At 34.0% G+C, this 16,973-nt stretch overlaps 1 protein-coding gene across 1 annotated transcript in view; it reads left to right on the forward strand.

Annotated features, from left to right (window-relative positions):
* The window catches only part of SLCO1C1 (solute carrier organic anion transporter family member 1C1), a 114,792-nt gene extending 104,209 nt beyond the window's left edge, over nt 1–10,583 (forward strand). The window contains exons 12-15 of the mRNA XM_003771161.4: nt 330–514; nt 1,660–1,724; nt 9,440–9,557; nt 10,126–10,583. Coding sequence (XP_003771209.2) covers nt 330–514; nt 1,660–1,724; nt 9,440–9,557; nt 10,126–10,348 — 591 coding nt within the window. The 3' untranslated portion in view covers nt 10,349–10,583. The remainder of the gene's footprint in view (nt 1–329; nt 515–1,659; nt 1,725–9,439; nt 9,558–10,125) is intronic.
* Nucleotides 10,584–16,973: the final 6,390 nt, after the last annotated feature.

Here is a 16,973-nt window from a genome sequence, read left to right on the forward strand (position 1 = left end):
TCAGGGCTGGTATTCTATCCATCTAGCTTCCCCAAGACAAAGTCTTTTATCCAAATTTCAGCATTCCTGTTCTTATAGGTAATAGGGCTTTATATACCAATGATCTACTGTTTCAAAGTGAACAAATTTAATTCTATTTTTGTGTTTACTCATTAAAATTCTTCTAGATTTATCATTTGCATTGAGTATTTATGTGTGTGTACAGATATGAAACAAAGAGACAAGCATTTGTCCACCCCCAAAAGCTACATATGTACAGTAGGTTTTAAAATTAGATATTACTTTTTCTTTTTATATAACTTACTGAAGCTTTTATTGTTCTGTTCCAGATATTTTACAATTGCACCTGTGTAGGAGTTACAGAGTCTAAATCAGGAAATTCCTCAGGAATGATGGGCAGATGTGAAAAAGACGAAGAATGTTCAAAAATGTTTCTATATTTCCTGATAATATCAGTCATCACTTCCTATACTTTATCTGTAGGTGGCATACCTGGTTATATATTGCTTCTGAGGTGAATACAAATACTTATTTTTAATAAAATTTGATATAATCCTACAGAGATGAGAGCTCTCATCATATCAGCTGCTAACATATAGGATTATTAGCACAATATAAGTAAAATTGGACCAATGTTAATGTGATAAATGTATGATTTTTACTGAACACAGGCTAGAAATAATAACAAATATGTTCCAGCCAATTTGGAGTATAAATATTATTTTCTTTTCTTTTATTTCTTTAGTAATAATTGATAAGGCATGTTTTATATTTTTAAAAAACCCTCAAAATGATAGGGATAATGAGTGGACCTGTCATTTCATTGGTATAGGGAAATACTGGGTCAAGAAATTCCCATTACTAATGCAAGTTGTCATCTTCTCTACAATGTATGATTTTAGACATTTACTTCAAGCACTGAAAGATTGTCTTACTAAAGGTCATATAATCAATACTGTAATAATAAAGTACTGGAATAGAGTAAGGAATAGCTGAACTTTAATATGACAACAAAGTGTGACTTTATCAAATCCCTTAATACCTATATGTTTTAGTTTCCTTATCCATAAAATGGAAATAATCATATGTAGAACTAGCAACTTAAAAATTTGTAACTCTTTGAGATACTAATGATTATATCCTTCAAAATACAGATTAACTCACAATTTAAAATTTCCAGTCCCTTTAGTTCCCTAAAGATAACCTTAACAACAATTATGAGGCAATATCAGTCTTTTCAGCATCATACAACAATGCTGCGTAATAAGGCACAAAGATTATTGCTGATTCTTAATTTTGTCTTTTGCTCATAAAGATAACAAGATAGTAATTTCTAAAATATTGTTAATTTATAAGAAATTCTTATTTATTGTTTTTAAAATGGAATTATCTATTTCAAAACTCTTTAAATGATATGTAGTGATAGTATGTGGAAATTAAACATTTTTTCTTGCATAAACCCATATAGGCTCATTTGAATATAACAATACATGAACATTCAGATCACAAAATATACCTACATTATTTGATGTTTATTAAATGAGTTATTGTATTTCATATAAATATGTTGTAGTTTATTTTTACATAGCAATTTTTATTAATAACGATTTCTTAAGAGTAACCTTATATTTTTATTAACCATGCCTTTATTATTTTTAGGTCTATTAAACCACACTTCAAGTCTTTTGCCTTGGGAATCTATACTTTAGCAATAAGAGTCTTTGGTAAGTATAACTTGTACTTCATTTTATTTATTTTTAAATATAATTTTATTTTCCCCAGTTACATTTAAAATTGTATCATTCATTTTTACAAGAATATGTTCCAAAATTGTTTCCCTTCCCTCCCTTCCCCTCTTCCAAAGATGGTAGACTATATTTTATTCACATACTATCATGCAAAGCATAACACCACATCATTCAAAGTTGTAAAAGAAGAAACAGATCAAGAAGAAAAAAATGCAAAAGATTAAAGTGAAAAAAATTATGCTTTGATCTGCACTCTGAGTCCATCAATTCTTTATCTGGTTATGGATAAATTTTCCTTCTTAAATGCTTTGTACTTGTCTTAAATTGTATGGCTGAGAAAGCAATACAATATTGCTGATACTATGTGCAATGTTTTCCTAGTTCTCCTCATTTCACTGCAATAGTTCAAGCAAGTCTTTTCAGGTTTTTCTGAAATCTGCCCATTCATTACTTCTTTTTGCATAAGAGTATTCCATTGCATTCATATACCACAACTTATTTAGCTATTCTCCATTTGATAGGCATCTTTATTTGCAATATTTTGGGAAAGGGGTACTATAAATATTTTTGGCAAATTTAGTTCCTTTTATATCTTTTATGATCTCTTGATATATAGACCTAGTAGTGGTACCTCTGGTTCAAAGAGTACACAGAATTTAGTTGCTCTTTGGCATAGTTTCAAATTAGTCTCAACTCCAACAGTGCATTAATATCCCAATTTCCCTGCAGCCTCTGCAACATTTATCATTTTCCTTTTTTCAGAATGGCCACTCTGGTAAATGTGCAGTGGTATATTGGAGTTGTTTTAATTTAATATTTTTAAATTATTTAGACCTAACTGTATTTATGTGAAAAGGATTGTGTAGCTGTGTTCATATAGTTTTTAGCTTGTCTTGGTAAGTAGAGTATTTTACACTATTTAGTTATTTTAAATGGAATTTCTGATTCTCTTTCTTATTGATGGGCTTTGGAGGTCCTACAAGGAAATACTGAAGATTTATGTTTCTCTTATATTCTGCAAGATGTTAATTACTTCAAGTACTTTTTTAGTTGATGTGCAAAACATGATAGTTTTGCTTCTTCATTGCCTATTCTAATTCTACTTTTTTCCCTTAATTCTAAACATTTATAGCACTACATTGATTAATGGTGGTGATAATGGGCATCCCTGTTTCACTCCCTGATCTTATTGGGATAGCTTCTAGCTTATCTCTATTACACATAATCTGTGCTGATGGTTTTAGATATATACTGTTTATCATTTTAAGGACACACTCGCCATTATTCTACTCTAGTGTTTTTAATAGGAATGGATATTGTATTTTGCCAAAAGTTTTTTCAGAATCTATTGAAATAACCATATGATTTTTGTGGGTTTTCTTATTGATATAGTCAGTTATGTTGCTAGATTTCCTAATAATGAATCAACTTTGCATTCCTGGTATAAATCACACTGGGACACATTATATAATCCTCATAATGTATTGCTGTAATCACTTTCTTAGTATTTTGTTCAAAATTTTTGCATCCATATTCATAAGGAAAATCGGTTTATTAGTTTCTTTCTCTTTTTTAGCTCTTGCTGGTTTAGGTATCAGCACCATATTTGTATCATAAAAGTAGTTTATTCAAGCTTTTTCTTTGCTTACTTTCTCAAGTAGTTCATATAATATTGAAATTAATTTTTCTTTAAAGATTTGGTAGAATTCGCTTATGAATCCATCTGGCTCTGAGAATTTTCCCTAGGGAATTTATTAGTTGATTATACAATTTCTTTTTGTAGCATGGAATTATTTATCATTCTATTTCCTGATCTGTTAATCAAGGTAATTTATTTTTCTTAAATATTCATTGATTTCACTCAGATTGTCAGATTTGTCAGCTTTCAGTTGGTCAAATTATTTCCTGATTATAGTTTTAATTTCTTCTTCACTGATAGCTATTTAACCCATTTCATTTTTGATACTGGATATTTCATTTTCTTTTTTTTTAATTAGATTAATCAATGGCTTATATTTATTTTTTTTGCATGAAAACAGTTCCTAGATTTGTTTATTAGCTTAATTGATTCTGTTGTTTTTTTTTCCCCTTTCAATCTTATTAACCTCATTTTTAGTTTTCAGAATTTCCAATTTTGTGGTTAATTAGAAATTTTTATTTTTTTTCAGATTTTCTTAGTTGCATTCCTCATTCATTGGTCTGTTCTTCCATTTTATTAATGTAAGAATTTAGAGAAATGCATTTTCTCCTAAATATTTCTTCAATTGCATGTCATAAATTTAGGGATGTTATCTCATCTCTGTCATTCTATTCAATGAAAATGTTGATTATTTCTATGTTTTATTATTTAACACACTTGTTTTTAGCATTAAATTATTTAATTTCCAATTAATTTTTAATCTATCAGCCCATTGCCCTTTCTTGATTGTAATTTTTATTGTACATTCTGATCCGAGAAGATTACATTTAATATTTCTGCCTTTTTACATTTTATTTCAATATTTTTATGTGTTATTACATGGTCTATTTTTGTGTAGGTGCCATATGCTGCTGAGAAAAAAGGTATATGCTTTTTTTCATCCCCATTCAGTTTTCTTCAAAGTTCTATCATATTTAACTTTTATAATACTCTATTTACCTCCTTACTTTCTTCTTGTTTATCTTTGGTTGGATTTATCAAGTTCTGAGATAAGGCAGTTGATATTCCTCACTAGTATAATTTTGTTGTTTATTTCTTTTTTGTAACTCACTTAGCTCATTTTAGAATTTGAATACTGTACAACTTAACACATATATGTTTAGTATTAATATTGTTTCACTGTTTTTGATACCCTTTAATAAGATGTAGTTTCTTTCCTTATTTCATTTAATTAGGTCTCTTTTTGCTTTTTTTTTTTTTCTTTTTGTGACATCAGGATTGCTACTCCTTTTGTTACTTTAGTTGAAGCATGCTAGATTCTGCTCCAGCTCATTACCTTGATTCTGTGTGCTTCTCTCTACTTTTAAATGTATTGCTTGTAAACAACATATTGTAGAATTCTGTTTTTTAATCCATTTTGCTATCCCCTTCTGTTTTATGAGAGAATTCATCCTATTCACATTCATTATTATAATTATTATTGGGTATTTCCCTCCATCCTTCTCCTCTTCCTGTTTGGCCTTTTACTTCTTTTCTTCTTTCATACTTACCAGTGGGCTCTTGTTTACCACCTCCCTTCATCTGCCCTTTTTTCTATTAGTCCTCAACTTTCTCTTTACGTAATCTCCTCCCTACTACTTCCTCTTCAAGTAAAATAGATTTCTGTATTCAACTGATCATGTATATTATTCCCTCTTTGAGCTAATACAGATGAGAGTAAGATACAGGTGATGCTTATCACCCACCTTTATATCTTCCCCTCTACTGTAACTGGTGACTCATGCTTTTCATATGAAATAATTTATATTGTTCTACCTCTCCTTTCCTTCTGCATCCAGTGTACTCATGTTTCTCATACTTTAAATATTTACTTCATTCCCTAGAATTCCTCTAATAGCAGTACCCTCAGTCTATGTATATTCCATCTAGTTATACTATGTGATATAATTATTAAGAATCATAAGTACCATCTTCCTGTACAGATGTAAAAAGTTCAGCTATATTATATCCATCCCTTACGTATTCTGTTCCCTTTTTACTTGTTTTTGCTACCCTTGAATCTTGATGTTGGAGATCAATTTTGGGGGTTAGTTTTGATCTTATGAAAGCTTAAAATCCTTCTCTTTTGTTGAATGACCATTTTTCCTTTGAAGTGTTATGCTTAATTTCATTGAGTAGTGATCCTTCATTCTGGTTCCTTTGTTATCTATAATATCATGTTTCATTATCTCAGGTTCTTTAATATTGTTGTTGCCAGATTTATATAAACCTGATTGTAGCTAACCAATATTTGAACTTTTTGGCAACTTGTATTATTTTTCCCATGACTTGACAATTCTGGAATTTGGCTATTATGGTCCTTGGAATTTTCCTATTGGTTTTTCTTTCCTGAGGTGATCAATGGATTCAGTGGATACTTTGAATGCCTATTTTGCCCTCTGATTCCAGGACACCAAGATGGTCTACCTTGATCATTTTTAGGAAGATACTATCTCGATCCTCCTTTTGATTATGACTTTTAGGTACCTTAGTGATTCTGATATTGTCTCTCTTAGGTCTATTTTCCATGTCAGTTTGTTTATTTGTCTTCCCCAAGAAGTATTTTAAAATTTCTTTCATTTTTTTTATTCTGCAGAATTTGTTTATTTGATTCTTGATGTCTGATTAGCTTCTACTTGCCCAATTATAACTTTTAAAGTATTATTTTCCTCAATTAGTATACTTGGCTAATTGTACTTTTAAGGAGTTGTTTTCTTCACTAGATTTTAGTATCTCTTTATCCATTTTGCCAATTCTACTTTTTAAGCAGTTTTCCAAGCTATTGTATCTTTTTTCATAATTATTTTTCATCACTCTCATTTCCCCCCAATCTTTCTCCAATCTCTCTTATATGGCATTTAAGTTTTATTTTGAGCTCTACTATGAGTGCTTTCTGGATTTGAGGCCATTTTTGCCCATAAGTATTTTGACATTGCTGTTATCTTCCGACATCTTCAGGTCTTACTTGTAACATGTTTTCTATAGTCAGATTTTTTGTTATTTTGTGCTCTTCCTCCTCCTTTTTCTAGTCTTCCTCCTCCTTTTCAGCTCTTTTTTTCCTCCCTCCTCCTCTTCCTCTTCCCTTTCCTCCTCTTCTTCCTCTTCTTTCTTCTTCTTCTTCTTCTTCTTCTTCTTCTTCTTCTTCTTCTTCTTCTTCTTCTTCTTCTTTTCTCTCTCTTTCATCTTTATTCTTTCTTTTAAAATTGAAGTCCAAGAATACAAACCATTCTCCAATTGATAAATTCTCATAGATATGAACACACATTTCAGATGAAGAAATTAAAATCATTTGTAATCATATGAAAAAATGCTCTAAATTTTTATTGCTCAGAGAAATGCAAACTAAGACAACTCTGAGGTAACACTATACACCTTTAAGATTGACTAAGATGATAGGAAAAGATAATGATGAATGTTGGAAGAGATGTGGGAAAACTGAGACACATACATTGTTGGTGGAATTGTGAACTGATCCAATCATTCTGGAGAGCAATTTGAAACTATGCTCAAAGAACTATCAAACTGTGCACACTTTTGTATCATCTCTATTATGTCTGTATCCCAAAGAAATAATACAAAAAAGAAAAGGACCCACATGTTCAAAAATATTTGTAAGTCATTTTTATACTGGCAAGGAACTAGAAACTGAGTGGATGCACATCAGTTGGAGAATGGCTGAACAAGTTATAGTATATCAATGTTGTAGAATATTACTGTTCTATAAGAAATGATCAGCAGGATGATTTCAGAAAGGTTGGAGAGATTTACATGACATGATGCTAAATGAAGTGTGTGGGAAGCAAGAGAACTTTGTACACAGCAACAAAATTATGGGACAATCAACTCTGATGGATGTAGCTCTTTTCAACAGTGAGGTGATTCAGGCCAATTTCAATAGATTTGTGAGGGAGACAGTTATCTGTATACAGAAAGAGGATTGTTGAGACTGAATGTGGATTACAACATAGTATTTCACCATTTTTGTTGTTTGCTTGCTTTTTTTTTTCAATTTTTTTCTTTTAGATCTGATTTTTCTTGTGCAGCATGATAATTATGGAAATATGTATAGAAGAATTGCACAAGTTTAACATATATTGGAATACTTGTTATCTAAGAGAGAGAGTGGAGGAAAGGGAGGAAGAAAAAAAATTGAAAAATAAGGTTTTGTAAGAATGAATGTTGAAAATTATCTATGCATATGTTTTCAAAATAAAAAGCTATTACTTAAAAAATAATAGCAAATTTTAGGTCTGTTTCCTGTATGGAAAGGGTACTATTAATAACTTAGGTTTCTGGTGCCAGTGATACATGCCATGGATGTTATTCTGGTGCTGGATGAATGTTTTCCTGAAGCTCACATGGACACTAGTATCTGGTTCTACATGAGGGCATACAGTGAGCTGCTGCTGGAGTCTATAGGGCTCTAGAAATTTATATGTTGCTGAGCTAGATTCCTAGACACCATCGTGTCTGATGTGTCCTGAGGCCATGTGGCAACAGAGCTACATATTGGCAAGGTCTACACTCAGGACTCTGGATGATGTCTAATTGCCTGTGGCTATGCCTGATCACTTGGGGATTTCCAGGAGCTGGAATCTGCAAGCTCTCCTGATTTTACCAAGGTGTTGGCATTGGTCTGCTCCACCACCCTGAGGTTCAGGATCTTCTACTGATTTGATTAGGTGGCACTCATTGCTGGCTTGCAGGGGAGCTTCCTGTTTCAAACTGCATAGCCATCCCCATCCAAGTGAGAGGAACACCTCCTGAGTATCCTTCAAGTTTCCGGGGTACAAGATTATTTCACCTTGTCTCCTTCCTGCTTCCCCTACTCCAGGATGTCTTGAGGTGCTATTTTATGAGTGCTTAGAGCTGAATATTGGATGATTACAGAGTGATTCACTGTTTGCTCCATCATCTTGGCTCCTGGAAGTGGAATATTTGTAGTACATTTTTTAAAAAAGAATATAAATATGTTTTAAAAATATTTTGCTACAATTGACTTTTGTGTATAACAATGTAAATGAGAAAAACAATATGTAAATTGGTCTCTTTACTTACTGACTTTTCCTTCCAAGCTTACCTAATCACCTTGCTGTTCTATATATACCTTTTCTTTCCTTTCTCCCTCTGGAATTATAAACCTTAACCAATCAACTCCATTGTCTGTGGAGGCAGTGAGTTAGTTTCCTGTTCTATGGCCCCATTCACCCTTTTTATAATTTTTTAGACTAAAGTGAGTTTACCTGATCATGATATCCCATTGTATGTTTTCTGCCTATATCCTTGCTTCTTTGTAACTTTAGTATTTACCACTGTACTGGGCAGTTAATAAATACTTTGTTCATCTATTCATTTATTGCAAGCTGCCTTGCAAAATTGTCACATAGGACTAGTTCAGTGACCACAATGAAAATTAACTCAGAACTTACACAATATTTATATTAAGCTGTCATATATGTAGATTAAAGACAAATCTTGGCATATAATAGTTATAATTATAATCTAAATATTAAAAAATTATCAAGTGTTAGAGAGAAACTAAAGATAAGTTATTAGGACTGACTCTGCATGAGAGTATAAACCATCTACTTAAATTTTAGATATTTGAGGGAAGAAAATATTGTCTCCCTGAATCATCTGATCAATTGCTTCAAATTTCATATCACAGTTTAAAATTCAAAAATGACTTAAACTATTCTTCAAATGTTTCAAAAAGAATCGAAACAGCTAGATGGTATAGTGGATAGTGTGCTGAACATGAAAGCAGTAAAATGTGTGTGCAAATGTGGCATCAGATAATTACTTGCTTTATCACCTTAGGTGATTCGCAAACTCTCTGCCTTATTTCCCTCATCTATAAGATATAATAATGAATATAATAATAACACCTACTTAATAATACTTATAATATAACATAATAATGGCTATAATAATAACACCTACCCAGGTTTGTTGTAAAGATCAGATGAAATAATGTTTATATTTTAATTTGTCATATATTTTTTCCTTGCAGCAGGAATCCCAGCTCCAATATACTTTGGAGTGTTGATAGACACAACATGTCTTAAATGGGGAAGTAAAAGATGTGGATATCGAGGAGCCTGCAGATTATATGACTCTTATGGTTTTAGGTACTAATCTTACTGAATTAATGCTTTTTAATAATATGCTTACTAATTTGCAATCATTTTATGTGGCAAGTTATTCTATGATTTTGCACAGATTATGTGGCATCTGTTGTTTCATTTATAAAGCATAGAATGGAGTTTCCATGTTCAGGCATGGATTAACCTCATAAATGGAAGTGACATACTCTTGGTTTATTCTTTGAGTCATCTTTAGGCCATTGATAGTTTTGATTTTCATTATGATTGCTTAGGGCAGCCTTAATAAAAAAAAAACTAATTTGCATTCACCCTTAAGAAAATAATTTACAACATAAATTATTTAATAAACAACTTATGTAAGAAGTATTTTACCAGCTAAATATTTGGGAAATGATAACTGAGGATAACACTACCAGAAGGTCACTGTATTAGTAAAGTTAATTTCCTAGTCTACTTCCAAAGCTTTACAAACATATAATTTATATTATTAATTGGAAATAAGAATGTAATGCTTAATGTTAGATTAATTTCCCCTAATTTCAGATTAAGTAGTCGAGATAAAATAATAAAATTTTTTTTTTATTTCTTCTAGATACATATATCTGGGCTTAACTGTGCTACTGGGCACCATATCTATTTTCCTAAGTATTGCAATGCTTTTTGTTTTAAAGAGGAAGTCTGTTTCTAAAACTGAAAACCTTAAAAACAATAATGAAGCCACACTGGAATCTACAAGTAGCAAGAAAGAACATCATACTAATAATAACCATATTTCTGAGACTCCCTATTGGCCTGGCAAAGAAACACAGCTTTAGAAAGAAGTAAATTCCTTGAGGGGAAAGACTATTGCATTTTTGGATCTATATCTATAATGATTAACACAGGTCTGGCATAGGTATGTAATAAATATCTGATGATAGAATAATGTCAATTTGGAGATAGTATTTTTCAACATTCAAGGCTGATTCATGATATGTGTAACTCTCTTCATGTCAACATTTTCTCTATGTATAATTATAAATGTAAATATTGATTTAGATATTTTTGTGATACCAAATATAATAAAATTAATCTTTAGGAAATTCTGATGAGGAAGTGAAAAAGAAAACTTTTTCCTCTTAAAAAAAACATGAAACTTTAATACATCAATTCTTACCCTGAGTCATTTATGCTTTCTAAATTTGGTTTTGTGCCTAACCAAAATTGATTAATTTCCAAAAGAATCTTTATTTTAAAATAATATTGCCTAATTTTAACTTGTCAAGTGTTTCATTAAGCTTTCCTTGAACACAACCCTAAAAAATATATTTTGAAATTAAATTGAATTGAAATTTGATAAACAACTTGCTTTTTAAAATTGAAATGCACTTTTGAAATAATAAAGAACTTCTTGCTAGTTTTTTACCCTTTCTACATCATTTCAATGATTACTTCAATTCAACAAACTATGATAAAATTTTTGAATTTTATTCCATTTGAAATTTTAAAAATTGATATGTCAATATCTGGTTGTGAAAATTTATTATTCACTATCATGCTGTCAATATGCAAATACCTTTTTCGTGAATCATTTTAAAAATTATTCATTTTAATAAATATTTCAACACAATGTTTTAAAATAAAAAATGTTAACAGAATGTTTAAAAGTAATTTTCATATTTTTTATAATTTATTAAAAATGTTCCTAAATATACTTTCCATTTATTTCTTTATCTTCTCATTACTGTCACCAAAGCTTCTGCTATAGGCATGAAAAGACACAAGTCTATTAGATATAATACTAAGAAAATTTTCATTGGAAGATGGAAACCTATACTTTATTATTTCTATGATATATTTCCTTCTACTGAGATATAGTTGGGCTTTGAAACTATATGAAGTGTTATTTTGTCTTTTTCTTTTTATATAATAATGATTAATACTATTTGAAAGGTAATTATTTATATTCAAATGCTAAAAGTATGAAACACAAAAACAAAACATCATATAATATCAGAGTTCTAAACGTTTAAAAATCATTCTAGTCTTTTCTCTATGTCTCTCCCTCTGTCTATTTGTCCGTGTCTCTATGAATTTCTCTGTTGCTTTGTGTCTCTCTGTGTCTCTCTATCTTTCTGTTTGTCTCTGTCTCTTTCTCTGACTGTTCTCTTTGTTTCTCTCTTTCTCAGTCTCTCTGTCTCTCTGTCTCTCTCCTTTTGGCACTATCTCTGCCTTTTGGCACTATCTGATTCTCTGTGAAGGCAGAGAAATGCACCAAACAGGGACTTGGAAGCCTACAAAGCTCTGTTTGGATTCTCGGAGGGAAGACTCTTGACCTGCAATAACTTCCCTCAGGGCTATTCTAAAGTTTCCAAATAGCCCCTAGTTTATATATGTTAAATGTTTTGTTTAATGTTGTAATTATGCCGTGTATGCCGTGTGATTTGTGTTCTGTGCTGTGACTTGCCTGTCTGTTGTGCTGATTTAAAGAGCTCTGATAAGTTTTAAGAACAATGATTAAGAAATTTGGCAATTGGTTATTTCAATGTTGCAACTGTGTTGAGCATAAAAATTTGCTTGTGATTTTAAACTTTGTAACCTATTGTACTAATTTGTAAGTAAAAGAACAAAAAAGCTTGACTATTTTAAACTGGTGGGGAATTTTTCCCTGAAAATCAAGTTTTCAAAGCCTGCTAGAGAGGAGTAATGACAATAAAACCTTATCTGCTTGACATTGCCTGGAAAAAGAAGTTTTTGCTAGTAGCCTTGAAACACTCAGGCAGAAGGAAGAAAAACTTTAGAAAAACTATTTGGTTTGCTTCTGAAACAATTGATAATTTGTTAACATTATAAATTATGTTTTGCTGGGCAAGTGGGTTTTATGGAGTTATTTAGCTACTCGCTGTCTTGCTAATCTTAAAACTTCTGAATAGAAAAGTAGAGAATTAAGGTTGATTTATGAAAGATTGATTTCTAGAAGCAGTTGTAGGTTTGAAAAGTTTTAGGAGTAAGGAAGAGAAGAGGTGGGGGAAAGAGAAATGGGAGAGGATCTTTTGTCTTCAAAGGTAAAGATTCAACTCACCTCCCCCCCATCCCCAGCCACTGCTTCTGCTACTTTAGCAATGGAGCATCTAGTAGAAAGGTTATTAGAATTTGTTTAAAGTATGTAGCTGAGGGAAAGAAGATATAAGTAGGAAGAGAAAAGAAAAGTTTTTAATAGAAGAATTTCTGTGTGGAGAAACGTGAGTGGGAACAGGAGGGAATCTTTTGTGCAGATTTAGCTCACCTTCCTTTCCCCCTCCTTTCCCCCTTCCCCCTAAGTGTGTTCCAGCATTTTTTTTAATCAATTCACAGCCAGCTGACAGGAGCAAACTGTGATGTTAAAGAGACAATCTACGTTTGTTTTGGTTTTTTTTTTTTTAGATACATAATGGTTTCCTTGGTTAAGGAATATAGTCATATACCTGACCTATAATTTGGTAAAGTTATTTTTAAAAGTTTAATTGATATTTTCAAGAATTTTTCAGATTCTTTTATGTGGTATTAGGATATTCTGTATAAGTTTTTTTGATTTCCTGATTGTATCCTGAGGTTATGTCCATCATTTAAGAGACTTCTGAAAATAATAGCTTTTTTCCCCCCTTTGTCCTTTTGAAAATGTTCTGTTATGGGCAATATGCAATTTGGAATTTTTCTATGTATTGGGTATTTTAAAGCAAAATGATTTGTATAATGTTCAACTTATGAAACTGCCTACTTAGATATGAAAGATAAGTTGTGAACTTACTGGGACAAATTTCTTACTGTTATCAATATAAAGTCATGGTAATACTTATTTGGGATTTATCTGAAACTTTGGTTAATGAAATTTGTTATTGGAAGTACAATTTCTAGGACTTATATTTAATATTTATAGGGAGTTTTAAAGCTCCACCCTCTGATGGTTAGTGGAACAATTACCTGGAGTAAAACTTGATTATTGCTACTTTATCCTGTGTCCTGTGTATGCTGAAGAATCAGTTTTTATATTATGTTATAGACATATTCCTTCAATTTTTTTCTCCTGTGCCTAATAAGAGCCAATGAATTTGTTAATGCAATTCAATTATGTTATACCTTGCTGTTTTCAATATAGTTTTATGTAATCATTGTATCCTAAATATTTAGGCAAATGAGGGTTTAACCTGGTCATCTATCTGTTATTAGATAATTCATGTCTGTAAATATTCAGGTTTATAAAGGTTTCTAAATGAGGAGAGAACAATTAACAGTGGTCTGTGAAATCTAACTGCTGTTTTTATTGGGACTATAGCTGACAGTTATTTGCCTGTCCTGTGAGACAAGCATGTTTCTTTACATGGCAAGCTGCTGGCCGGTCTATTTTGGCTTCACCACATCTTGCAGCAGTCCTTGTGGACCAGTCTTTCTATCTCAGACTGTCTTTTTCCCTTATCAGCATGAAGCAGTTTTTGAATGAGACACTTCACCCCCTGCCCCTGATAGACTGATATGGGGAATTGGAAAACGGTTGATGAATGACTGTTAAACCCTGAATGGGTCATTTATTACTGTGTGTTTGAGATTGGGATGGAAATTGTTAAAATTGTATAACTCTTGCTGTTATGTGTTTTTTTTTTTTAAGGAAACCCTGCTGTGATATGTATACGAATTCACTCTTGGGATTTATATGTGGGGTGGTTATTTGACAATTTATTTGCTTTTTTGGATTATTCCATTTGCCTGAGAGAAAAAGGGAGGGAAGAAGAGATAGGAAATTGGGGAAACTGGTGGATTTTTCTCAAAAATACCTGGAAGAATGGGAACCTCTAGTTTCCTGTTCAGTTTGCACTTCTGCCCCACCCCCTATCTCACTAGTTCAGATTGAATTGGAAGTCCTTTAAGCAGTCCTTTTTTGTTTTTACTCCTTGCTTAAACCTACTGGGATGTGACTGCTGGTTATGCTTTAACTTTGAAACCCCTTACTCTGTTGGAGTTGCCCTGGCAGACTTAGTTTTAGAGACTTATTTTTTGAAACTATCAGAAATCAGGCACCTTGGGACTTGGTTCCAGGCCTATAACCCCAATTTCTTAATTAACATTTCAGCATTCTCACAGGACATTGCAGTTTGGTACCAGTCCTCTAAAAGTCCGGGGTTTGCCTGCTTTGATGGTCTAACTGGGCATACTCTGATTGTTCTGCTCAGAAATATGTATCCTATAGCAGCCCTGTCTGTTCCTCTGGGTAGGGACAGGTGGAGTTACTCCAGGTCTCATCCTTCTCCCTGGAGTGGTGTGCCCCTCTGAACGGGCTCCATCACGACTGTCTTGAGCTCTGCTACTCCCTATATAAGCAGAGACTGAGTTAAATGCACAAATGACTGCAGACCACCTAACTCACAGTGAACTGTCCATCTCAAACTGGATTCTCTGGCTGAGATACTCCCCAACTTCAGAGGATCTGACATTCTAGCAGCAGGGAGTTTTTGTACTGCTGAAAACTCCAATTTTGTCAGGGAGAGACTTGCCCTTGCCATATAAGTCCTTGCATTTTTCTAGTTCTATTTTGGTTTATTTGCCTCAGTTTCCCTGTTTGCAAACCCCCTCCTGTTCATTAGGACTGATATAACTTAGGGCTGCTTACTTGTACATGTACCAATTCCATATATGAAGGAGTTCAATAAAATCTATGGGCAACTGACCCTCCTACGGGCTTTAAGATCCTCCCAGCCCAGCTGGCGGCATCCTTCAGAAGTACGTGTGATTCTTCCAAAAGCCTTAAGCTATCCTTTGTTTCACAAATGCACTCTCTAACTCACTTAGGGGGATCTGCTTTGCCATTTCTTTTTCTTCTTGGAATGAAATCCCTCACTGAGACTTCTGCCCACCAACGCCTGACCTGTGCCAAAGTGAACCCTGTCCATCCTCCTTCTGTGCCTGCTCTGTGTCCCAAGGACTCACTCCCATCAAACACTGGGAAGTCAATTTCATGGACATGGAAATCTGGATTCAAGGACATTGTTTTCTTTTGCTTTTTGTTGCCACCTTCTCAAGTTGGTCTAAAGCATTTCCTATAAAATTCAAATCTGCCTTGGCTGTAGCCAAGAAACTTGTGACTGAAATTATTTCCTGATTTAGATTCCCTTTCTCCCTCGGGCCTGACAATGGCTTGGCTTTTGTTTTTAATGTTGTTCAGTCCCTGGCACAGGGCCTTGGGTTCAAGTGGTGCCTTCACTGTGCCTATGGACCATAGAATTCGGGTCAGGTAGAAGGCATGAACAGGACATTTAGGGAGCACATTTTTAAGCTCCAGTTGGGAACTGGTGAGACCTGAGTAGGAGCATATATGGAGCTCCACCCCCATCCTTCCTCACATGGGGCAGGATGGCTCTTATGATGTTACTAATGATTCCCTTTTCAAGTCCCTACAGGCTCTCCAGGGCATCTGCCAGGACAGGCAGTGGTCAAGGGCTCTCTATCCCACCTCTGCCCAGCCTCCCCAACCTCAGCTGCTGGACTGGACCTCCAACCAGATGATTGGATCGTGACCAGGAAATTTCCTCATGGCTCTGCATTGGAACCCCTCTTGACTGGCCCTCACCAGTCATCCTCTCCAATCCCTCAGTAGTGAAGGTGGCCCACCGTAAGGCTTGGATCCATCATTCACATATAAGGCCTTGCCCTGCTCCTGACATGCCTACAGGACCCGACTCAGGAAAATGCTGTTTTCGTATCTTATCCTATTTTATGGCCTGATCCTCTCTTTTGCTTCCCCATAGGCCCTAATGCAGTTATTAATCCCCCTCATTTACCCCTGAGACCAGCCACCACCACTTCTCATTTGGGAGGGGAAACCATGACAGTTGTCCCCATACCTCCTCAGCCTCCCAGAGGACCCCTGTCTTCCTATGGCACCTTTATGTCAGCCCTTGATGGAATACACCGGCTGATAAACCTGACCAGCCTCACCCTCGCCACAAGCTGTTGGCTCAGCCTGAACCCGCCCCCTTACTTTGTGGGCATAGGTGCCCCCTGGGAGACAGAGACCCTCTCCATCCTGAGTCTTTCCCTCATGATTGAGAACCTGCCCCCAGAGGGCACTGCCCACATTCCCAGGGTAACTTTGGGAGGGGTGCAGGGTGAAGCACGGTGCATCAAACCAGAAGGCTACTCTCTGGAGTGCTCCCTGTACAAAAAGCACTGTGTAGCAGTTACCGAGGTTCCCCCCCGTACAAGAATACCATAAACTCCCTAATATGGGTTCTGACATGGTTCTATTTTTGCAAGTATCATGGGACTAACCCCTTGTATCAGTGAATTTGTTTTAGCCTTGGAAGAAACCCTGGAGCTTTGCCTGCTTGTGTTTGGGCTCCCTCAGGTCTCTCTGCATTCTGAAGAAGGAGCCAGAGGACATTTTGGTCTGTTAGATAGGGCGAGGAGGGCTGCTCCTACTTTTTTCCCCCT

The sequence above is a fragment of the Sarcophilus harrisii genome, chromosome 5 (genome assembly GCF_902635505.1).
Source record: "Sarcophilus harrisii chromosome 5, mSarHar1.11, whole genome shotgun sequence".
Taxonomy (NCBI): Eukaryota; Metazoa; Chordata; class Mammalia; order Dasyuromorphia; family Dasyuridae; genus Sarcophilus; species Sarcophilus harrisii.